Source organism: Cupressus sempervirens, chromosome 2 (assembly GCF_028749045.1).
Source record: "Cupressus sempervirens isolate cs-2001-9-10 chromosome 2, ASM2874904v1, whole genome shotgun sequence".
In the NCBI taxonomy this organism is placed as follows: domain Eukaryota; kingdom Viridiplantae; phylum Streptophyta; class Pinopsida; order Cupressales; family Cupressaceae; genus Cupressus; species Cupressus sempervirens.
The window spans coordinates 725,798,157-725,823,863 of NC_143119.1; the positions used below are offsets into that span (position 1 = coordinate 725,798,157).

A 25,707-nucleotide genomic window follows, 5' to 3' on the forward strand; every position below is an offset into this window, starting at 1 on the left:
TTTGAAGTTGTTTAAGTGAAGTTAAAGTAGATGAATAGTTGTATGGTAGCATTGGCAAATGTTTGATAGGGATCAATACTAGACCACTAGCATCCTAGCAGCTGGTTGGGAAGCTTTGTGTGGTAAGCTAGTTTATTTTTCCTTTGAATCATTGCACCTGTGGAAGTGAGGCCGTTGGTCAGCTCTCATTAGGTTCGATCCCCGTCCATTTGCTAACCATCCATTCGTAGGAATAGGAGTAGAATAGTGAGTAGTTGGGTAGTTGAAGTTTAGAGAGAAGAAAGTTAGAGTAGATCAAGTGATAGAACTCACCCATTCACCTTCCACAACCATCGCTTTCCCATCAACATCATCACTGACAGACACATCCTCCATCACCACCATCATCAACATTATCTACCTCCGCACATTTCACAAACCGAGTCACCGTCACCTTCATTCCACCAAAGACCAAGTCATCCTTGAATGAATAGCATAAGGCTGCCTACGTGACTACCAACGAATCACATCAATAAAACTGAGCGAGTATCCAACGGTGTAAGGAACATTGGAGCTATTGCTTATGTCTTCATGAGTAATAACTTTTCAAGAGAGGAGTTGCATGTTTGATATCCCATATTGAATATTCAAATCCTAATATGTTATGTAAGTGGTACAAAACTCGCATCAACACTATGCTTGATAGTTCATCTCTAATGCCGGCAACTCTTAGGAAATAAGAGTTTATCGATTCTCCTTTCTTTGTCTGAATGTGATTCAGTTGCCTTTTTAGTGCAAGAACCCTAGTTGCATTGTTTACTTCATATGCATTTCGTAATGCTTTCATCATATCAAAAGCAGTTTGATGTTTTGTAAGCATAGGTACGATATCATTTTTAACTCCATCCAAGATGATTTGAATAGCTTTTCTATTTCCTTTGCTCCATATGGATTTGTGAGGTTCAACTGGGGGTTGTTTGGATGCTCCATCAACGAATTGTTTTACATTGTTCTCTTCAAGAATCATCAAGATTTTGAATTTCCAAACTTCAAAGTGTTCTTTCCCATCAAACCTATCCTCGGGTCTGATTGTGTATGCCATTGAAGATGGGAGAAAATTACTAAATATATATAAAGTCTGATGACTGAATTTTGCAGAGCCCTAGATTTGATAACTTGGCTCTGATACCATGTAAAGTTTCTGCTAAATCTTTATCTCTTAATCAGACTTTCAATCCAGTCTTATATGCTGAGTTAGATCCTTTTATGTATTCTGAATATAGATGAAGTTATTGCCTTTTATAATGTAGATCAGTAATGAATATTGCACCTTTCAATGTGAGGGAGAATCTCAAGTATAAATCGCAGGATGTAAAATACTTAGAAGAGCAGACTGCTGTTACTGTGTGTCTTCTAAACTGCATTTACAACCTATATACATACCCTTTCTAAAGGGTATGTCCCTCAAGAGACATAACCCTTGGCACTAACCATATTATTATTAATGCTAAGTCGGCGATCTAGCAGATACAGATTAGTCATGACTAACTAATTGTTAGTTTAGTCAAGCACCAAACAAGGCATCATCCTAGAAATCGCCAGCACCTCTAGGAGAAATATATATGTAAATTAAATGCCAATCATTAGAGATATATATATTAAGAGAAAGTACGGTCTGTACTGTCAGACCTGTAGGTTTATCTTGGTTATATTCTTAACAAAATGAAGTGTGTACTTTTGCTTTCTTCTGCTAATTGACAGGCAAAGCATGAGAACAAGAGATGACATGAGAGAGAATTCTGCATCAAGTGCAATGCTTTTCCTACAGATGTATTTTCTCAGAATAGGATTCACAAAAGACTACGTTCTGTTAAAGTTTTATTGCAGCAGCCGATGTCTCTCATAATGCCTTATTTTGCATTTCTGCACATAGAGATAGTTGTTGCACACAATGAAAACCCATTGTGAACACCCAAAGTATCACAATTGCTTCTCATAAGTTAAATTATTGAAAAAACTATATCTGTATTGAAACACCAGCTAAAAGAATTGAATGCGTCAAAAAACACAAGGCTCATATATTAACATTACGTCACAATAAGACACCACCATATCATACAATTACCTTATCATTTTCTTAGCATGATAATGGTAAAGATCCCTTCACTTCCTTTGTTGACTTCAGAAAAAACTCCATCACTATCAGAGTTGCTCAAATCTGTAAACTATTCCCTACTATTTCCAATATACATGTTGATAAACTAGAGAAATACACATAAATCATTATAGTAGTACTATATGACATATGCGTAATTTTGTAAACATCCTGATGGCTACAAGCGTGCAACTACTACTCAGCATAGTCATTTGCTTGACTCTAATCTGTACATGATTCAGAGATTCCCATACATGGGGATTTTGGCACATATTAATGTGTTTAGGTCCAAAGTTGAGGATCATTGTGGTTTTTTGGAGGACTTTCTCCGAATACCCTTCCTCTCCTATAGTCATGGACTCATGGGAGGCGATACAACAGTGTGTGCCAATGATCTCAGCACCTGCAATGTAAGTAAAGGTGTTTCTCCCGGCATATGTCACCCAAAGAAAATGTTTACTTCGGTTGTGCGTTTGAGAGAGGAAGCTTCTGGGTTGAATGCTGCAAAAATAAGTTAAATGAGGGTTGCAAGGTTAACAAAAGAATAATAGCTCCAAATATTCCAAATCGCCCATTATTTAGAATTTGGGGAAGAAGTATTCAAACTATAGGAATACTTCTCAAAATGTGTTTTAATCCATCATTTCAATCACTTGTGACCTAGAGTTCCTAAAATGAACATATATATATATATATGTCCAGCAACTAGCAGCCACACGTGGAGAACTACTAAAGTTAGCGAGAATAGACTTTGCAATGTTTTGTTGATTTATTTAAATCCAATGAGTTGACAAATAGGGATTTCCATTCAAGGATAGGGAAAAGAAATGGGGCTCTGTCATGCAGGTGGAGCCAAGCTAGGGCCTGTGTGCCCTAGCTCTCTGTTTTGACCTTAGTTACCAATTCGTGCCAAGAATCCGATTCGGGCACGGGATCCGATCCGTGGATTCGGGGATTTTTTTTTTTCCAATTATGATTCGTGGAGGATTCGTGTATATATATATATATATATATATATATATATATATATATATATATATATATATATATATATATATATATATATATATATATATATATATATATATATATATGCATTATAATGATCTCGCATTAGGACGCTTGTTCAAATACAAATTCATTTGCAGTGGTTCCCAAATGTTGAAGACAGCAAGTGCTGTCTGACTCAGCACCAATGGGAAGATGAAGATCAATAAGGTTAACATACCTGCTAAAAAAATTCTTCCAGAAACGACTGGACAAAGCCTTTGACAGTCCTTCCAGCCATTACAGTCAACAGTACCAGTAACACCAGCAGCTGCTGTCAGTCTATGTACCAGTAACACCAGCAGCTGCTGTCAGTCTATGTCAACGGTCCTGCCTTCTCTTTCCAGAATGAAAGTCACATTGATACCATATTGAAAGTGCTTTGTGTCAGTGTTTGGAGTCGACACAAAATTGACTGCTAAAAGAGGTGTTGGTGGTTGAAAATGTTGGCAGGCTAAAATATGAAACTACAATTCCCACTTTTTTGCAAATTTTTATTTGACCTTGCCGTGGATTCACACGGATCCGCACGTGGATCCTTGAGGATCCGGGCAGGATCCTTAATCCAGGGATCCTGACGGATCCACAGGCAGGATTAAGGATCCTGCCCGGATCCTCAAGGATCCATACGCGGATCCGGATCCGAATCGGACCCGAATCCGGATCCGAGGGTTAAGGCACGAATCCGGTAACTAGGGTTTTGACCGGTTCTCGGTGGAGTTTGATCCACAGGGGCGGCTGTTTTAATTTGCAGGGGCCATTCTTCTGTGTAGAGCCTGTGGTTGGGCTGTGTAGCAGGTGTGGGATTGGTGAGGCGACTTGGGGGCAGTCCCAGTGCCTTCTCATTATTTCCTGCAGCAGTTGATTGGTTTTTTATATGATTTTGGTTTGTATGTTGCAGTGGGGATAGGATTTTGGCGGATAAGGTTTTTTCAGGAGGCTGGGGTTTGTGGTGTATAGTAGTTTGCATGGCTCAGCTTGGAGTCTCTTTGGTTTATCGTGGTAATTATACTCATATACTATCTAATCTTTTACTTGATATTTACAAGTAGGCCCTGGAAAATTCTTAAACCCAGATGTGCTATTGTCAAAGATTTCTAAACCAAGTGTAATCTGAGTTCCAATGCAGTTTTTGTCACACAGCCTTCTTGTGCTCTTGCATTAAAAACTTTATGTTTTGAGTGCAATATAACTGGTGCATCCAGCAAATCACTTAGTTTTAATTTAGTTGCTTCTCAAGTTTGATAGCATGCCTAGGGAATCCCACAAAGTAATGACATTTCATTCCCGATTTATTTATTCTGATTGCAGTGTCAGTTGCAACCAAATTCTTGATCTGTTAATGGTCTCTGTTTTTATTATTGAGTTTCAAACCCACATGCAAAAACGACTCATCACTGAAAACTGGTCCCCAGATAATAAACCTGGCTTTTGCCAATGCAGAGTATTTGTTACATACAATATTTTTTTAAATAAGGGTTGATCTACCTAATTTATTTTTACATATACATAATCAAAGTCTAGCTTGTGCTCTGACAAAGTCTAGCTTGTGCTCTGACTATTGCCATTTCAGGGGTAGTACAATGCAAACCAGGGTTTATCAAACAACTCAGCAACTGCACCCTTGAACTAAAAATTGTCAAAAGGGACCCTGGCGGGAATATGAACATGATATCGAATCAAACTGGATCTATATTGCACCTCCCAATCTGAGGTTACACAGAGTGACAGTGAATGCAGTGGTACAAGAAGCATGATATTGCAACTAAAAACATAAAGAGCAATATGCATATCAAGGGATAACACGAAGATGCAGACAGAGAAGAAACTGAAACAGGCCTCAAGCAAAATATAAATCATTTTAATTTTTTTTCATCACTTAATCACATCCACAAATGTTTTTATTTAAAAAGGCAGGGATTGGCAGGCCCCCAAAACCTGTTACAGCAACAACATCCTTACAACAGATCTGCAAACGAAAACTTAGCTAAGGAAACAAGCTTCCAAAACCAAGTCCAATGAGTTTTTGAAAGGAACCCAAGACCTTGTAAAGTTTTCAGAAGGACCCCAAACCTTCAAGGATTTTCCTAAGGATCCTAAACCTACCAAGCCTGCCAAAAACACCATGTCTTCCCAACCAAAAACAACAACAAAACAGCAAGTGCCCTTAAAAATTGGTTGCATGCCTCACTACCACTACAGAAAAACCAAAAATAACAAACCCAAATTGTAAAAACATTACGTCTTGCAATAACAACCCAAAAAGAGACCAAGCCAATGGGGATGAACTACCCTCTAAACAGAAAAGCACAGAGAGCAGATAACATTAAAGCTCTAAGGCTACAAAACATAGAACCAAAAACCCTGCAGGCACTAGTCTTTCAAAAAAGGAAGGGATTTGCAAACCCTCAAAACATAGTCCCAAAAAGGGATCACTGCCAGCACCCGAACAAGGAAGAGGAGAAACTGAAGCCTGCTCATGCAAAGACACCAGCACCCCTTATGTTCTCCTCCCCCACCAAACATCCTTGCCCAACTTTCATTCAACAGCAAAACAGCTAGAGATCTCCAACTAGAACACCACTAAAGAATCAAAAACCATAATGCTGTCATAGAAACAAGACACCTCCCATCCTTGAGACGGCAGAGCTCCACCACAATAGGAAAGCAGCTGGGAAGGGCAGGAAAGAAGCTACTATCCATGTCTTCAGAGCACCATCAAACTAAGCTCCTAGAGGGTTCCAATATTTGCAAGAGCAGCCTAAACAACCAATCTCCATAACAAAAAAGGACAGCAAAGTGTTAGGATTAACAAGATAGAAATAACAATTACATGGAAATACAACCAACATCAGAAAGGAATACAACACATAGAAGAGAACACAAGACACAAAGATTTAACGCGGTTCACCCAATCCCTGGGCTACGTCCACCAAACAGTGAGTCCAATATTCTTATTATCCGATGATTACAACCTGATTACAATCTGCAATCCCTTGCAACTCAATATCGCCACAGGAAGCTACTAAATCATCATACATCATAAAATCCCTAAACCTAAGCCATTTTATACAAGCTTTTTGCCACTTGCAAAATTAGGGCTAGAATATTTCTTCTTAACAAGTTAACCCTAAAAAAATACTCGACGAGTCAACCTTGGGAAATGGTTGATGAGTCAACTCAAAAATCCTATACGAGTTAACCATAAAAAAAAATTCAAAGAATTATGAAAAGTGTATAGTAGTTTTTTGATCAATCACTACACATCAACACAAAGGACTACCCAGAAAACTCTGGTTTTCACTCCAACACCAAAGCCAAAGATCCATCACAAACAGCCTTTCCATTTGGATCCAATCGAACCCTACAACTGAAACCACAACCACAGTGCCTCAGAGCCAAGCCCACAGAAGGAAAACAAACTCACCAAACACCACAAAAAGCAAAAGCTCCAAGACTCGAATAGGCACAACCTTACAAGGTAAGAGCCAGGCACTAGGAACCCACAAAGGGTTTTGTCCGAGTCCCATAGGAGTAAAGCTCTGCCAAGGGATCAATTCGAGAAAGAACAAGACCCCAAGGCAAAAAGCTTACCTCCAACCACAAACAACCAACCCCCTCTGGGGCCAACACCTTGTGGCAAGAGTCATACCAAGAAGTGTTGCAACCAACACCAGTAGAGTTGAACCCTCCTCCTTGAAACCACACTAACTCGACCCAAAATGGTTAGCACAACACCACAAAAGGCAAAGCAATGCAGCCAAACTGACTACCATCCAACAAAAAGGCCCCTCAGCAAGGCAGCCACTATCATCAAAGGAAGAAACAACCAAACTTGCCTTCCCCAGAGAAGAAATCTCCTCTCCAACTTCATCCTCTACTTCAGCAGCGACACTGTCTCTACGACAAACCCTACCTCCAATAAGAGAAAACTCGGAAAAAAGCACAAGAAAAGACATAGAGGTCCTTTCGGTAAAGCTACACTAGTTCCAGCAAAGAAGAGAGCCAACGACACTTGTCTCCCACCTCAAACTCAGCCGAGAAATTTGCATTACTCGGTGGGCTTTATCCAATACATCACAAAAACATGGGTAACAACCAGCGGCAGCAAAGGCACACATCCCCCACCCACAACACCCATGGCACCCCCCGAAAACAAGAGACCTGCAAGAGAGCAAAGGCCCAACTAGATCTTTATCCTCGTCTGAATCATCCTCCAAATCCCCTTCCAAACTTGAAACCCTAGCTGCAGAGCCAAACCCAGCTCCACACACTCCACTCAACATCTCCATAAGTACACTCATACGTGTTCAAAAGTAAAGTCCTCATAGAAGAAATATAAATTAAATCTGGTCTGAATGTTTGTCTCAAGGAATCAAAGGACATAGGGTTGAATACAAATGAACTTATTGATGAATGAACCCAAAGACTTCAAACCTGCTTGGACCTTTATCAAGGTCCCTGATGCTTAAACTCAAGTTTTGATTAAGTAAACCAGACAAATTGGAAACTACAGAAAATCAAGAATACCTCCCAATTAACTATGTTACCTACGAGACAACTACAAAAGAGCTTAGAGTTACTCTCGAGCCCAAATGGAATCAGTTGTAACTTGTAACACAACCTGGAATCACAAATGCAAACAGCCAGCTACAACCAAAATGTGGGATTTGTTTTGCAAATAATTTTTGCAACCCTCAGTAAAGAAATCTTATATTACCTGAGTTGCCTATCTTTGACATGTGCCAAGAATTTTGAGGAAAATAAGTGAACCTTTAATGTTTCTCTCAAGTTGTTATATCCCATTAATTATCGGAATCTATAACTTTTAGATTGTGGCAGTCTTCTGGATCAAAACCCTTTTGGGTATCCTTTCTAAATAAAATATATTATATGCATGTATAAGTCTTGCTCTTTATTGAATTTCCAATGTTATCTGTGCACAAGTCTGTGCTTGATAGTAATTAGTAAATTTTTCAAATTGAAATCCACAAAAGCTCTTATCAGCCATGTTGAGGGAATGGGCAAGGTATAATAAACACGTCATTAATTTTTGTAATATCCTCACCCTTCGACGTCATGACAACCAAGACTTTCAATTTTGTTAAGTCTTAAGGAAAGAAAAAATTGTAATAATGACTCGGACGGTTGTAATTATGAAATAGGTCAGTGAATTACGTAGAACAGTCAATGGCTTGACTATGATTGAATGCAAGTAGCAACAGAGATACCTCAATCAGTTTATCTTAAGGTATTATCAAACACTACTAGTGTAATGGTTGTCTATGTGACTTCTATGAAGGGATATCATTTTACATATATTAAATACTAGTTACCTAAGTCACAAGGTTCGAGTTCAAGTTCAAGTTCGAGTTCAACAACTATGAAGTTCGGATGAAGTTCGACAAGTCAAAATAATCGAAAAAAATTCGACATTGAATTCCCCTTATGTGATTTTCCAAAAAAAAAAGTATATGTTATTTATTATTATATGTTTATGAATTTCATGTGAAGAACTTTTCAATTCCTTAGTCACTTGCAGACAAGCTCTAACACTAAATCATTTAATATTTATTTGAAAAACATTAAAACCAAATATAGGAATAGTTATTTTAAATTCTATAATGTAAATAAATAAATAATAAAATCCATTTTAATGAACTATAAACTAAATAAATTTATCAAAATTTTAAAAATATTCTTTTTAACATCATATTAATTTAAAAAATAAAAATAAAGCTACTAAGTATAACAGTTTAAATGATAAAAAAAATAATAATAAACTCTATTATGAAAATTAAATAAATATTAAATTCTACTTTAATTAACTTCACAATAAATAATTTTATTAGACTTAAAAAGAAAGAAAGAAATATTTATTTTGAACACAAAATTATATATTAGAAACAATATAAAATTGATAAACTGTAATAATTTAAAATCATAAAATAAAAGTATAATAATCACTTAATTTGATTAAAAATAATAAAATAATTGTAATAAATAATTAAAAATTTAAGAAGCAACCATACCAAATAATAAATATTTAATCTTTATGTATTATTAAATAAATATGAACTAAATTTATAAAACTAACTTAATAACAATTAAAAAACAAAATATAAGATTGATATGTTTTAATATTTGATAAATAATATAAAATTAATAACACTAATAAATTAATAATAATAAAAATTCAAAACTATTATTAAACCTAAAATTAAATACTCTCAAACCTTAAAAGTATTACCAAATCTATAATTAAATAAGCATGCCCAACTTGGTTGAAATGTCGAGGGATATGAAAATTCGCTCGCAAGATTGGCGGAGATTTTGTAGGTTATGCAGGAGACGCCAAAAGCAGAGGTTGTAGAAGAATTTAAAACCTACAACTCACAACAACCCACGGCAACCCACAACGATTTGCAAGCAACGGCCACTCGAGTAGAATGGCAAATAATTTCCGCCACAGTGTGCCCTCACTGTGAAGTTAACAAAGGCATCTATATATTCAATTTTTTATTGAAAACCTTAGAAAAAAGGTTGTTAAGTGCCTACACGAATTTATGACAAATTTGCTCAATTTTTTTTAAAAAATTTTAAGTTCGCCGAATTTCAAACTTGGAGCCAAAAATTCGGCGACCCTTGTGACTTAGCTAGTTACTACATATCAATCTAAGCAACATCCTAGCAAGGTAGACAAACCAATCAAAACTGATTATAAGCAAGGCACACACAGTGGACGGTAATTTAAAATTAACAACTGATCATCCATGAGGAAGACTGAAATGCCATCAATTTGTTAAGCTGGTATTGATTATTATGTTGGAAGAAGACTTAAAGGAGACTATCAAAGCAAACACTGTGCTTCTCAACATACTTCTCATGGATTCAATTCACTCTTGACCCATACAAGAAAGTGACTTCACAAAGAGGTTTTGACAGACTCAAAGACTCCTATATGTCCCACACATTTGGACTCTAAAAACAATTCAAACTTACCCCAAGGTTATCTCGTCCAACCTCATACCCCTGGACCAAGTAGGGTTTAGGCACTAGAACAACACAACCATGACAAGGACATTAATATACTTGCTTTTACTCACAAATGATTTGTTACAACCCTTTATCACCCTTCAAACAAGACCCAATACTTGTTCTTATATCACTTGCTACTAGACAGACATAATACCTTGTAGCCCTATCCAGTAAGTAATATGACCATAACTTGTAGATTCTGACCATATGACCAAACCAAATACCAATCAGGATACCCTTTTGGGAGCTTTACAACATATGTCAAAACCAACTTTGGATCACCTAAACTGATGGGTTAACCCTGGCTGGTGAAGTGACCTAATAGGGCTACTAGGCCTCCCTTAACAAAGGAACACCACTTGGAATGCCTCCAACTCCTTAACCGAATACCATTCAGGATCCATCTAATAACACATAATCCACAATAGGTCAGTGCTTAAACCCCTCACAACTGCTTCTGCAACACAATTTGCTACCAAACCTAGTCCTCGATCTGTCACATTGAGATGTCAGACCTCAAATTGCATCAAAACAGATTGCCACTTTTTGAGCCCAATCTAGCACTTCCAAAATCCTAAAGTACATTGTACAACCTAACATTCCCCTGAAAGTCAGAATTTGTCAACCCTGGAATGCTTGGTTTTTAGGCATTTCTTCACCAAAGCCCTAGCTTGAGGGTTTCATACCAGTCAGCAATATTTTGGCTATAACTTGAACAGAATGGGATAAAAAGACACTAAACCAACACCACATTGAAAGTAATTCAAAATGCTATATGTTCATGTGCAATTTACCCTCAAGGCAATTCATACAACAACTCTGGTTGCAAGAAAAAAAGGAAATTCTGTTTTTTTAATGGCAATTGCTAGAACTTCAACGACTGGTTTGCCACGACCTACAGAGGCTTAAATAGACATATATGAACCATTGCAACTGAATCCAACTGATTTTTAAACCAATTGATGGTTGGATTCAAAAGTTGCACTCTAGCGCTCAAAAGTTGCAAAAGTTGCTTAGAAACTTTTTTGCAACTTTGCAATGTTTTGCCAATTTGTTATTCCAACTACATATGAACCCAATTACATCAGATATGCGCAAAACATGGCCCAAATGACTCAAAAACACCATTCCTACCCTATTCCTGTGTGTTTGACCTGTTTGACCAAATTTAACCTACTTGGTCCCGATTGGTCTTACAATAGCAATTTGACTCATTGGCCTTACAAAATATGACTTCAAGAGATTACAATTGACATAAAAATGGTCCAATGGACCTTATTACATTCTCGATCACAAAAACTCTTCATAGGCACCACTTAGCCCTGTAGGAGCTCCTGCACCATCGACACGTTCAAACTTATGTCCCATGCGGATATCCTTTATGGGAAACCAGAGGCTGTCAAACATCGAGTATATTGAAAGGATCTGTCAGCAATATTGATCTGGACCTCATTAAAGTACTAAGCAGCAACTACCAAAAAATACATAAAGGAGTTAACAAACAGCAAATTGAGATATTCGGGTGCAGTACAAACTAATAGTTTAAAAAGTCAAAAATAAGTATCACTGCTGATAGTAAGAATTAGCAAACATGTTAACTGTCTCCATAACTTTGATTATTAATGATAGGTTATTTTCTAAGGGATGCAATTAGGAAGAAGTATGACTTAATAAATGGTTGTGCCTAGTTGAAGAAGGGGGCTCACAAGGAAATAAAGATACAAAAGGGAGATTGATCACATTCGTTCAATCACCATTGGAAATTTATCTCTTTTATTTAATCCTTATTGGATCTGCTCAATAAGAGCAAACGCCTTTGGCACACCTGTTACAAGTTACACAATGCAGATCAGAGACGGCACTTGTACCGCATGCATAGAAGGCTAATCAGAAACGTTGTTTCCCATGAAACATTGTTTCCAAGGCGTTTCCTTTTTTGTATTTTTGGAACAGCATTCCTGTCCCCATACCATCCCTGGGATGGGAGTTTGGAGATTGGGCAGGGGATGTGTCCCCGTGGGGCACTGGATATATAGAAGGTTGAGGAAGTACTCAAGAGAAATTGGCTCAATAATTGGGCATGCTAAAACAAGCAAGTAATAATAACAACCATAAAAGGTTATAGAGGAATATCAATAGATAACTATCCATTGACAACCAACCCCTTCCAATAAGCATATATGTACGGTTCCATCTAGAACCAAACATCTAAGCAATGAACCAACAACGAGGCATCTACATGAACAAATTAGAAAAGATTGGGTAGAAAGCAAACTACATCATGACATGTTCCAACAATTACATAGAGCTAAGGATTAAGTATTCACCTCAAGAACAAAGAAGTCATCACTTGGACCTAAGAAGAGTAAGCAGCAAGCACGAACACTCTAAAGTACAAAAAATGAATGATTGCAATTCAAAAATCGCATCGAGAGTACCTCACATCCACTCCTCACAATAAATGTTATTGGAGGCATTGGACATGATTACAAAAAAAGAAGACAGTGCCATCCCAAGACATGAAGCCCTAAGAAAGAACAAAGCAAGAGAGGACCATCAAGCACCATAAGGAACTCATAATTTAGTCATCAAAAATTTCAAGGGGAATAAGAAGAATGTGGATCCTCGTGTATTAGAAATAAGTAAGTACGTGCATCCATAAGAAGGATGAGTTTGACCTCATATCACTGCAAGGATCATGCAAAAGGGATGACAAAATAGAGGCTAAATCTTGGAACTGTAAGTCAAGTTTTAGGGAATTGATTAGAGATAAAAATATCAACCAAAATTCTCTTTTCACCTCCAAAAGAAAACTTGGCAGCAATTATTGTGAAAAAAGATGAAAAATGCTTCTAGTGCAAAGAAATCAATAGTTACTTATCCAATCAAATCACTTTGAGGTAGACAATCAAACAAGTGTAATATTGAAAGTTTGGAGAAATGAAACACGGAAGATGGTAAACAAGGATAGAAGGACATCTAGATGTCATGAAACCCTAACTCATATGAAAAAGAAGGAAAGTCAGGGATTATTAAAGAAACCTCACCATCAAGAATACAAGGTATGGTAGCTAAGCACTTCGTGACACCTAGTTCTAACAAAAGAGATGATGATGACTTGCAAGGTCGTCCAAAGGAATTAGATAAAGGAAGGCAGGTAGAAGATACATTTGTGTTAATCTTCAACCTATTCATAATCCCTTGTTTAAAGTAGAAATGAACCAAACTAATGACAACTCACTCTTCAAATGGAACGATGGAGCTCTTTTGCACACATATAAGTTAATGGTGAACACTGAATACAGAACTTGGGACCCCTGTGCAATTCTATCAGTAATATATAGAAGCAGGTTGGGAGTAAGGGGACAAACCTAATGATATTGTCTCTCAATGTTCTCCACTTGAACTACAAAACAATGTTTCATAAAAAGATTCCTTATTTAGGGCAAAGATCAAGAATTAAATGTTTGAGTTTGATAGCAAGGAGAAGTTACAGTCACCACATATATCTTATGGAAGACAGGTTTGGCTACCATTATGTTCCAATTAATGGTGACAACAATGGAAGAACAATTGAACCTTGTAACATCTCTAAATTCAAAGAGGTTAATGATTTAGATTCCTAACCCCGTCACAACAGACAAAGACATTTACCAACTTTCTAAGTCATGAATGATTACATTGTAACATCCACTTTTTCCGTGTCTTAACTAACAACTAGCATACCAAAGAAATACAGTTATTACTTCATATTCATAGGAAGACAATTATGTTCATGTGAATGAGATTAATGGGTACAATCAGTTAAATGGAAATTTCATAACTAACAATTGATAGTATCATCAATAACTCTAAATATAGAGTTTGAGTTTTACATAACCTAAATTCCAAAACCGGAATCTGCCTAGGACAACATTTGCAAAACCTAGGTTAATCCACATAGACCACTTAGGACACAAATAGTTATACCACTATCAAAATGACAATTACCATTTAGGGCATCAAATACCACTATATCATCCTTTTTCTTTCCTATAGCTAAATATAGCAATAACATATAGTTTAAAAGATATGTTCATATTCATTATTCACATAAATGGAAGACAAAATGACAACCGCCAAATAAACCTATTTCATGCATACAGATATATTTCATGTTCAACTAGAAAATCAACTGATTTTACTGCTTATCATTTACATTGACGAGAAAATAGATTTCAATGAAGGGATTAATTGATTCAACAATATAAATCGATCTCTCATACCTACAACTTGTAATTTGAAATATTATAAAAGTAAGATACATGTTACCAACAGATATTGAATGCATAACTTATTCTCTGTTTTGTGCATGTCTTGGCATCTAGTGGAGAGGGAAACATTGTCAGGGGCTTAACCTCCCAACCGCAAACCCTTAATTATCCCCACACAATCTCATTCGAGAAAGGCCCTCCCTACCCGGAATAGACATAGAACACCTTGTCTAGCCACTGAGCATCCTAGTACTTAATTTCACCACTTGACTTGACAACTGAGTATACTTGGACAATCATGAGTTGGCTTGGATGTTTTAGTAATCATCATAAAGTTTTCACATGTTCATACATGGAAGTTTTGATTTGTTGTTACTTCTCCCTTGCAGGGATCCTCTCCTCTCCACCCTCTTTCATTGGCTTCACTAGCCAAGGCAAGTCCTTGGAGACTATTATTTCATTCTGGGATATTATCACATAGTGATCTTGGAATATTTTCCACCAGCTGATATACCGCAAGTACTACCATGTACAATCGCACATTTTGTTTTGGGTTATCAGATCTTTATAACAAAACTCTCCTAAGGAGATACTCAGATTTCAGAGAAGAAATAACAAAAATGAACAAACAAATTAATAACAGAGCCTCTACATATCGAGCCTCAAGGATGGCCAACTTAAAGGTTTGCAAAAATGTTTTATTGCACTCTCAACAGCAAAAAGAAAGACCATAGTATAATCATGGTAGAATAGACTTGGAACTGTAAAAGAACATGACCTGATCGGGAAGAGTGATGCCAAGGAGAAGCTGGCTTTGTCTACGCCGTGCGGCTCAGAAGGTCGATCGCTGGTGTTGCTGAGAGAGAAAGGAATGTAACAAGATAGACCGAGAAAGAATAGAATAATTTGTTGGTTGGTAAAATCGTATATGGTCTAATGCAAGACGTGCAAATATAACATCCTCTCTAGCGTAGCAAGCCGCAGGTCTTAAACTCTCGTCTTGTTTTCAAGTTGACAGTTTCAAAAAGATCATCGGTTTCATAAGATCACCGAATTTGAAAGGTGGCACCAAGTGGATATGGCCACCTCTTAACAAATGAAACTATAAAGATTATATTTCCATGGTTTAAAAACAAAACAACAAAAATTATATATTCATATAAATATATAATTAAATATATAAAGTCATCACACTATTGTGCTATATCTATAGTTGTCCCTATGTGTACACATATATCTATATACATGTGCGATTTAGAGAGTACGTATAATTTATTATATCTTCTCTATATACGTACGTGCACACACACAAACACACATATATATATAAGAATAATTGATAGATATCATCAGAGTATCATAGTAACATCATATTTATATATGTGTGTGTGTGTGTGAAAATTCATAATGTTGATCTATTTCGAGGTCTCAAAGCAAGAGAGAGGCAATAGTTCTTATCATGATATTAAATGTTTAATATTTTTCTTGTTAGAAAATTTGACCAAGTAGCTCATGGTATTGCCCAACGTACACTCTTGCTTGCTTAGTTGTTTACCCTTAGCCATGGTGATTCAAGATTCATACCTATTTGCCCAGTGATGGTGGTGCCCCTGTGCCCAATTCTTTTCTGACAATGCTTCCACCCCTTTGACATGCTCCCTACAAGGAAATTCTCCACAATTAAATTATATTCCTCAATACAATAATAATTACCATAACAAGCTATTATTCATTAACTATCATAACAGCTAACCACCATTTCACTTCTCATGAACTCACGATGAATAACCAACCTTCCAAGATAATATTAAAGTATCATCATAGCAGTTAACTAGCATGCCAACTTCATATGAAATTATAACGATTACCCATCTTACCATTTCATATGATCGTAACTAATTTTACTTGTCAACTGACTTCATAGGAAACCTTAGCGACTATATGAACAATTTTAAATTGGGCCAAAAATTGGGATATAACATACATGAAGTTGGAACAATAGTGATTTTTCTTTTATTAAGGGCCCATTTGTTTCTAGGTATTGAGTAGGAATTAGAAATTTTCAATACCTGAATTCCCAACTTCATTGTTTGTTTCCAAATATGAAAACTAGAACTGGAATTTCCAAATTCTATTTTCTCCCCAAAATGAGCATACCAATCTTCCACATGAAAAGGTGGAATTGGAAATTCCAATTCCATTTTTTTATAAATCAAATTTTATAAAGATTTCAGGCCCATACTTGCATTTACCCTGAAGTGGCATCTTGTAGCCAATCTATGGCCCATTGAACATATTCATGAACATTGTTGGACTAGCTTCTCTGACAGCACGCTAGTTGGGTTTCTCTGTAGATGAGAAGCCCACTAGTTGAAACCAACACTGGAGCCCGCGACTAAGACACAGTAACTCCTCACACAATTCAGGTGGATCAGGATAGGGAGTATCAGGGTTTTTATCAATACTTTTGCATAACTTGTACAAAGTGATTCCCGCTGCAACCTTCTTCCAGGACTTGGAATCAGACGCTCCTGCGAACTCCTTATCCTTCTTATTCTCAGCCTTCGCTTTCTTTGTCTTATTCCCAATTCCAAGACAATCAATCGCACCAACTGACATGTTTGACCCTGTGAAACATTCAAACCTGTGTACTTAGTAGCTTTCTCCTTAGCCTCCTTTGCAATCTCATCAATCGCTTCAGCTATACACAAAGGTTAGGGTGGAATATTACCTTTCTCCACATTTTTTTTCTAGTGTAAGGAAGAATGTATCAGCTACCTCACACATGATTCCTTCACATCCAGGGCAACGATAAAATCAAGTATCTCCTACACCTAAGTGCATGCCATTCGGACAATCCTACATTTCCTAGCAATCTAAAGAATCAAAGATTGGATAGTGATGAATGATGATTATGGTCAAGCAAATTGCTATCATTTTCCAAGATACTCTGGAGTTGTCATGTTTCTCTACCCCTAATGGCTCTTATTCTTCATTCCTCCATGTAGTGAGGAGAAATAGGCTGAAGTGAATGCGAGGACTCTGAACGGGGTTTTATCTGTGTTGGGGATGATGGCCATGGTGTTTGTTGAAGCCAAGGAAGCAAGACTCTTCATGACAGTTACCACGCCAATTCCATCCATCACTATGTGGTTTGTCCCCAATTCAATAAAATTTAAATTATGCCTATTCGGGTGATATTCCAATTTCAAAAATCGGAAACTAAACAATCCCAGCCATATTCCCAAAATCATTCTCCAGTTTTGAAGCTTCTAGAATTGTCAAATTCTGGAATTTGACAACGCCAGTGTTATTTAATTCCATCAACCAAACGGACCCTAAGAGTTTGACTCTATGGTTAAACCAAGTCCATTCTTTAGTCAAAAATAGGACAAATCATGACATTCATTTCAGGTGAGAGGTAGATGGTGAACACTCCCAAGAATGTTCAAGGATGCAACTCAAAATTGGGCTCAACAATCAGAGTAGCACAGCATCAACTTGGTGATTTGTTCCCAAGATTAATTTAGAAACTAGGAATCAAGATGGCCTCTGAAGAAGATAGTAAAAGTGCTTTCAAATACAAGCCTACACAATATGAAAAATATACAGTCAATACTGTTAAATGTAAGGATCTCTAATAGAAAGAAACTATTATAGCATATTTGCACAAAAACAAATTACATTACTTCTTATCTCAGAGTGTTGAATGAATCATGCGGATCTTCTCCTTTGAATAGTAGTCAGTGTAATGTAATCTTCAAACTTGTACACCAATGGAGGATCGGTGACCTTGATTATATTAACCTACACACAGAGAGAGAAATCATTGGGACTTGTATGCCTTGTATTGATATGTTTTCCAACGACTGCTTGGCGCGCGCACACACACACACACACATAGCTATATTCAGACGAAGAGTCATGTACCCGTAGAGACATGACTCTACATGGGCATAACTAATCATCAATTTCCATATTAACAAATGCAACTGTTAGCATTTACAAATGTAATCGTTAGTAACCTATTTCATATGCTATCGGTGGCAGAGCAGATGAATATAAAGCCCCGATAGTAATAGTCTCTTCAAGACATTAGCCCGATAATGTTGAAATTATCTTGTGAACAAAATGTGTGTGTGTGTATATATATATAATCATATGTGTATATATATAGGTATATATATGTATATATTATCACCAGAGAAGAAACAGAGTCCATATAAATCATGATTAATATTACTTCAACTGATGCTATACATCAACACTCCCTCTTAACAAGGGAGAAGTAAAGACTCTTTAAGAAGTACTGAATATAGAGTATTTTTACACAACACATTATCTGACTTTAACACTCTGAAATAGTGACTTGTCAAATAATTTTAATCACCATGTTATGAACACTATCATAACATATATTATGATCTCTAATTGTTCGAAACAATATCTAGAGTAATCATAATGCATTTTTTTATTAATAGCTTCCGAAATATCCAGAACAAAAAAAGTCATAATAACAAGCCTATCATTTGCAAGATCGTCACCTTACAAAGATTACATTTTGAATATATATGTCTCTGAAAGATTGTCATCTTTCATTACATATCTGATGCAACTATTCAACTAAGAAGCATAAACAAACATATAAATTGAAACTTAAGTTCAATATTCAAAAATTACAATTCGATCATATCAAGTTCACCTCTGAAATATTCCAATTTAACATTGGTAAGAGGTTCAGTAAGAATATCTGTCGTTTGCTCATCAATCTTGATATACAATATCTCTGATTCAAAAACTGAATTTATAGATAACTGATTTATCTGAGTACAACATTGCATATGTCACTTTATGTATTCAAACTTTGGAAATGTATCACTCTCCCTCTGATTCCTCACTATGGGATTCTCGTTCCACTTTATCTCTTTGTTCAACAACTTAAAATGCAAGATTTTCAGCCTTTTCATACTTAACTTCTATTAGGGCTACTTGAATTTTCTCCCGTTTTGGACAGAAGTTATAAGTGTGACCGAATTTGTCACACTTGAAGCATTGTAATTTGGACCAATCTCTTTTCCTGTATGATCTGTTGAATTCCTTCTTGTCTTGATGAATTCCCTTTCTTTTTCCCTTATTATTGGTAATGGCTTGAAGAGCTTCAAATTCTCCCTCTTGAATTGAAATGATTCCTCTTGTAATTAATCTTGACTCTTCTTGAATGCATTCGTTTTTGAGTAGTTCAAATTTCGGAAGATCTGGTCGAGAACTTAGTCCACGAATAAATGTCTCCCAAGACAGCGGTAGTCCTTTTAGGGCTATAATGCTAAGTTCTTTGACATCTACTTCATTTCCAGTGGTCGCAAGTTGATCTTTTAATTATGAGATTCTTAGGAAATAGGACGTAACAGTTTCTCCATTATTCATCTTGATGTATGGTGGATCTTACTTCAATGTTAGCAATTTGCTTGTGTTATTAATTTCGAAAGTATTCTTTATAATGGAGAACATCTCAAAAGCAGTTTTGAGAATCCATATAGAAGGAAGAATATGATCCTTCACCAAGTCTATAATAATTTTCATGGCCTTGTTGTGTCTTTTCCATGTTGTTTTATCTGGTTCATTTTCAGGAATAGATTTGTTTGATTCTATGTACTCTTCTAATTCCATTTCTCTTAGTACTATCATGACTCGAATTTTCCATGATGAAAAGTTTGATGCTCCCTTAAGTCTATCCTCTAATCTTACGTGATTAACCATTTTGAATTTGAGGATAAAATTTTGAATATTGGTAAATCTGAGATTTTAGTTTTAATTCTGAATAATAGATTTTCCTATCAGGATGGTTCTGATACCATGTTAAATGTAAGGATCTCTGATAGAAAGAAACTATTATAGCAGATTTGCACAAATACAAATTACCTTACTTGTAATCTCAGACTATTGAATGAATGATGCAGATCTTCTTCCTTGAATAGTAGTCAGTGTAATGCGATCTTCAAACTTGTACAGGATCGGTGACCCTGATTATATTAACCTGCAGAGAGAGAGAGAGAGCAATTGCTGGGACTTGTATGCCTTGTATTGATATGTTTTCCAACGACTGCTCGGCAAACCTATATATATTCGGACGGAGAGTCATGTCCCTGTAGAGACGTGACTCTACGTGGGGTCATGCCTCTACGTGGGCATGACTAATCATCAATTCCCATACTAACAGATGCAATGGTTAGTTTCTCATATTAACAAATGCAACTGTTAGCATTAACAAATGTAATCGTTAGTAACCTGTTTCATTTGCTATCAGCGGCAGAGCAGATAAATATAAAGCCCCGATTGTAACAGTCTCTTCAAGACATGAGCCTGATAATGATGAAGTTATCTTGTGAACAGAATGTGTGTGTGTGTGTGTGTGTGTCTATATATATATATGTGTGTGTGTGTGTGTGTGTGTGTGTAGGTATATATATGTATATATTATCACCAGTAAAGAAACAGAGTTCGTATAAATCATGATTAATATTACTTCAACTGATGCTATACATCAACAAATACAAGTCTACACTACGAGGTCAAAGATATTGTACCAATCACGCTTATATCCAGCTGGGTTTGATAACAGTGAATTGCTAGGTAGCCAATGTATATGGGAATAAAGGCAAGAGATCGACATTTCCTTTTTAAAAGTGTCACTCACAGCTAACTTTAACACTTAATGAAACCCCAATATGAGGGATTAATAATCTTCTGAATAAAAGCTGTACTACTTGAGAATCTTTGCATCAACATTTCTAATCACACTCCATGATCCATCATCAGTAAGAACATGAAAATGATATGAAATAGCAGAACTGGCTTTTTAAAATGAGAGATAGGAAACATTTCCTTTTTAATTTAAGTCCACTCACAAATAACTTTTAGACTTACTGAAAACTCCATATGATGGATTAAAAATCTTCTTAATAAAAAGCTGTGTACAGGTTTTTTGCATTGACATTACTAATCACACTCCATGATCCATCACAATGGAAGAAGGTAAAAATGATAGAAAATTTGTAAAACCATCTCCTTAAAACTGTAGATAGGTACTTGACAGGAAAAAGAAGAAACGTGAGGCAGCATTGAGAAACAATTCAGACAAAAAGCCACCGAAGATAAATTCTGAAAATATAATACAACAAAACAATAACAGGAGAAAAGTGTTGGAGTAAAACTCATTGCCAGGAACACAACCTGCAATGTTACCTTCACAGAAAGAAAAAATAATTTTACTAAGAAGATGAATTGATTTGAGATGATATAATCAATAAAACTGCTTATAAAGCAAATGCCAAGAGGTAAGAGAACACATGATACGGACATGTGTCTCAATCAGTAGGCAGAGTTCAACTACCAACAACTATCCAGCAACAATTATTAAATGCAGTGCAAACATTAGTAAATAATGATAACTATCTAATTAGAAAATGATGATGCATAACTTAAGCATGAGGAAATAGGACAAATCTATATTTACTCCAACACTCCACCTTAATTGAGACTAAGAAATATATTACTATGCAATACGAGCAAGTTTCAACATGGGTTCTGGCTACAAACAAGTTTAGGTACTTATCTACAGTGCAATGCAATCTTTCACAAGCAGAGAAAAAGAAAAAATTCCTCTCCAAAAGAGAGAAAAGAAACAAGATGATGCATGGAGGACTCAATCACACACACACCCAAGGACTTCACACGCCATGTATATACGATTGTCCCCCCATTGGAAGGAAAGAAGACCACATAGCACCCCCATAATGAATAATGTCCTACAGATGGTGGGTTTTTGAACTCAAAACATAGTCCAACACCTCCAAACATCACTTATCCCCATAGGAAAAAGATAAACCAAGTATAAGTGTAGGAGTTCTTCCCATTCTGCAAAGAAATTGGCAGGAAGCTAAATCCAAATTTTGGATGATGATGTCTCTGAAATCTGCTCATATGTCGCCAAGTCCTAGGATAATAAGGATGCCACAAACTAATGAGGATGACTAATATCACAGTTTGCAGATGAGGGCAATGCACTAAATAGACTGATGGTGAATGAGATGTGCAATTAATTCAAAGCCCCAAATAATTAGTGTCTCCAACCGCAAATCAAAATTCCCTAGAATCTAAACTCAAAACTTTTCTAATGAGAATTCTCAAATGTGGAAGGAGACATAGGAAGACTGCTCTAATACCATGTTGGAGTAAAACTGCATTGCCAAGAACACAACCTGCAATATAACCTTCATAGAGAGAAACAAATATTTCACGAACATATGAATTGATTTGAGATTATGTAATGTGTACAACAAGCCTACTCATAAAGCAAGGGGCAAGAACACATGATATGGGCATGTAACTCAATCATATGCGAGGGTAGGCAGAGTTCAAGTGCCAACAACTACCCACAAACAATTATCAAATGCGAGGAAATTATAAGTAAATAATATTTGCCTAATTACTTAATTATTCATTTATTAAATGATGATGTGATGCCTAAGTAAGCTTAAGCGTGAGTAAATAAATCCATATTTACTCCAACCAAAATAAGTAAATGAATAAATAAAAATAATGTGGGAGGTGATCTACGGAATAATATTGAAGAAAAAAAACATCATATTGTTAAAACAAAATGTGAAGGCCAAGAAAAAAGTCAAGATTAAGACAATGTGATTACTATAATAAATCAAACAATCATATTCTTTGAATCTTGATTTTTACTTTCAATATTCTCTAATTTTGGTTATTGTTTTTTCCCTGACATCTTTCCTCAAAACATATCTCATTAGTTTTATATATTAATCTATTAATTTTCTTTTATATTTTCAGATATTTATATTTACTATATTAATCTATTAATTTTCTTTTATATTTTCAGATATTTATATTTACTAACTTTTTGTGTTGATTATCTCTTTATACTCCATATTTCTCGTTTCTCCAGTGTCAAGCCTCTGTCTCTTTATAAGGAGCTGGTTCTATAAATATTTAAAAATGTATTATTTTTATAGAAAGTGTGATTCGAAATGTCAGGGAAAAAAGTTATACACTGTTTACCCCTGGAAGATTTTTAATTCATTACACGAATTGTGGTGATCTAAGATTATCTATCAAGTGGCAAACTTCATTTCCACAAAACAAGATTCCCTTCCAGTCTCACTGAAAACAAATGTTTTATATCCATAACTATGGCACTTACATAAGAAATGCCCCTCGGATCTACATTAATAGCCATTATATGGAAATATGACATGTGAAGACGACTAAATGCGCATTGGGTGGTGATAACATGTACAGGAACTGAATGTGTTCTTTTACAACAATGAGACGATTTGTACGAACAGAACAACAGGATTATACAAAATTAAATGGCAATTAACCTTTGACACTAAAAAGTTGCAGATATAACTGACGGTAAATTGCATGCAAAGTCTGCACGTCATATAAAACCAGTATCAAGAGCGTCTTTAAATCTTTGAATGTGCAGCTCTTAAATATTAAAGTAAGTATTTCCTCATTAAATATATCTCATACCATTCAACGAGCATGTATAGAACGTGATATTTGTCCATAATTCTTATCTTCTCGAATTGTCCTACGACTTCAACGAGAACTCTCGTACCTAATTCACCATAATTTATCAATATTTTCTTCCTCTCAGTTCTTGACTATGTGCCGTGATGCATGTGAGTGAAAAAGTTTGCAAAATTTGTGTTACCACTTTTGATTTTTGTTGTCGAGATGATTCTGATGTTTGAGCCAGTTGATGCTAAGTTTGGGAACCCACTAAGCAACCTACAAATTAATTTTTTAAAGGGAAGTAAAGTGGGAAGAGGACAAAAATATCAGAATGCAAAGTATTTAACAAAAGAAAAAAGAAAATCTGAGCCTGTCGATGATCTAAATGTAATGATGAGGTCTTACAATGCAGTCATAGAACACTTGAGTGAGTAAACGTCTTAAGCTCAGGAATTCGCCACAAGGATCTGCGGGTAAGAGAAAATCAAGGATTCCCATCTCTGCCTTGGTAAATACATATAATAAAAAATGTTTATTATGTTCGAGAAAGCACTTAGTAACAAAACCAAGAGAATAGCTTCAAACATTTTCAAACCCCAGCCCACGTTAACCTTGTGGTGTGCTGAGTTGGAGAGTTTGAAACAAGTATCTCATTGAGATAGGGAAACCAAGGTTTCTATAGCTTTGCCTCAATGGAATCCAAGTAAAACATAGCATCTGCCACGTTGTGTAGAAAAAAAAAGAAAAACCAAAAAAAAAGAGAGAAAGAAGTACACTATACTCCACTAAGAACCATTACGTTTTTAAAAGCTCGACTAATTCAAACCAGAACAAAAGCTAAAACATATATACTGCGTTGCTAGTTTTCACATTTCTTTTTACTTTTGAGAAAAAAAATACGAGTCCAAAAGCTTTATATTTTCAAAAATATGTCAATTAACCCTAGTGGAGAACCCAATTTAATAAGATCGGAAGCCTTGCAAGGGAAATGAACATAAGCAGGAATTTAAAAATATAAGAGAAGGGATTTCTCGCCTCTTTGCTCTTGGAGTCATCGGAAGAGCCTTCGCTCTTTGCCATTGGATGAGAATTTCTCGCGCTGCTCCCTGTGATTCGAACTCGGAACCTGCTATTACCCAAGCAACTGGTTAATGTGCTGCTTAGCAGCAGCAGGTGGACTTTAGCGGTCGACCGCGGGAATTGTAGCCCCCTGGCCGCCAAACAGCAGAAAAGACCTCTCCTCCAATATTAATTAAAATACAGAGAAATGGACAAAGAGATTTAGTGCAAAATTAACTTCTAATGGCTCATTCATGGATGCTATTTGAGTAGTTACACTATTCTCTTTACTTTTGGATTCGGGGAGATAGAGACCTTACAAAATGAATCAAATGAGTTTTTCCTGTGGTTGGGCAGGAGAGAACAATGGAAATATGTAGATCATCAAGGATAAAAGAAAAGAAAATTGTGGGAAAAATGAAGGTTCTTGAGTGTTCCTAATTTTTTAATCATTTCGAGGTGGGTTAGAAGTATTGATTTTATAAATATTTGGAAGGTAAGGTGTGGGTAGAATTATTTTGTATTTTGTCGTTGTTGAATTTACTTCATTCTAATGTTTTTTTGAAGTTTTTTAGTCATATGAATTTTAAGTATAGATATTTTGCTCAAGTTTGTTGTTCAATATAGTCG

General features: G+C 35.9%; 1 protein-coding gene across 1 annotated transcript in view; it reads right to left on the minus strand.

The window, feature by feature from the left end:
- Positions 1-25,424, minus strand: part of PKL (chromatin remodeling factor CHD3 (PICKLE)) — a 132,262-nt gene extending 106,838 nt beyond the window's left edge. Inside the window, exon 1 of the mRNA XM_089815178.1 lies at positions 25,054-25,424. Coding sequence (XP_089671304.1) covers positions 25,054-25,098 — 45 coding nt within the window. The 5' untranslated portion in view covers positions 25,099-25,424. The remainder of the gene's footprint in view (positions 1-25,053) is intronic.
- Between the last annotated feature and the right edge of the window lie 283 nt (positions 25,425-25,707).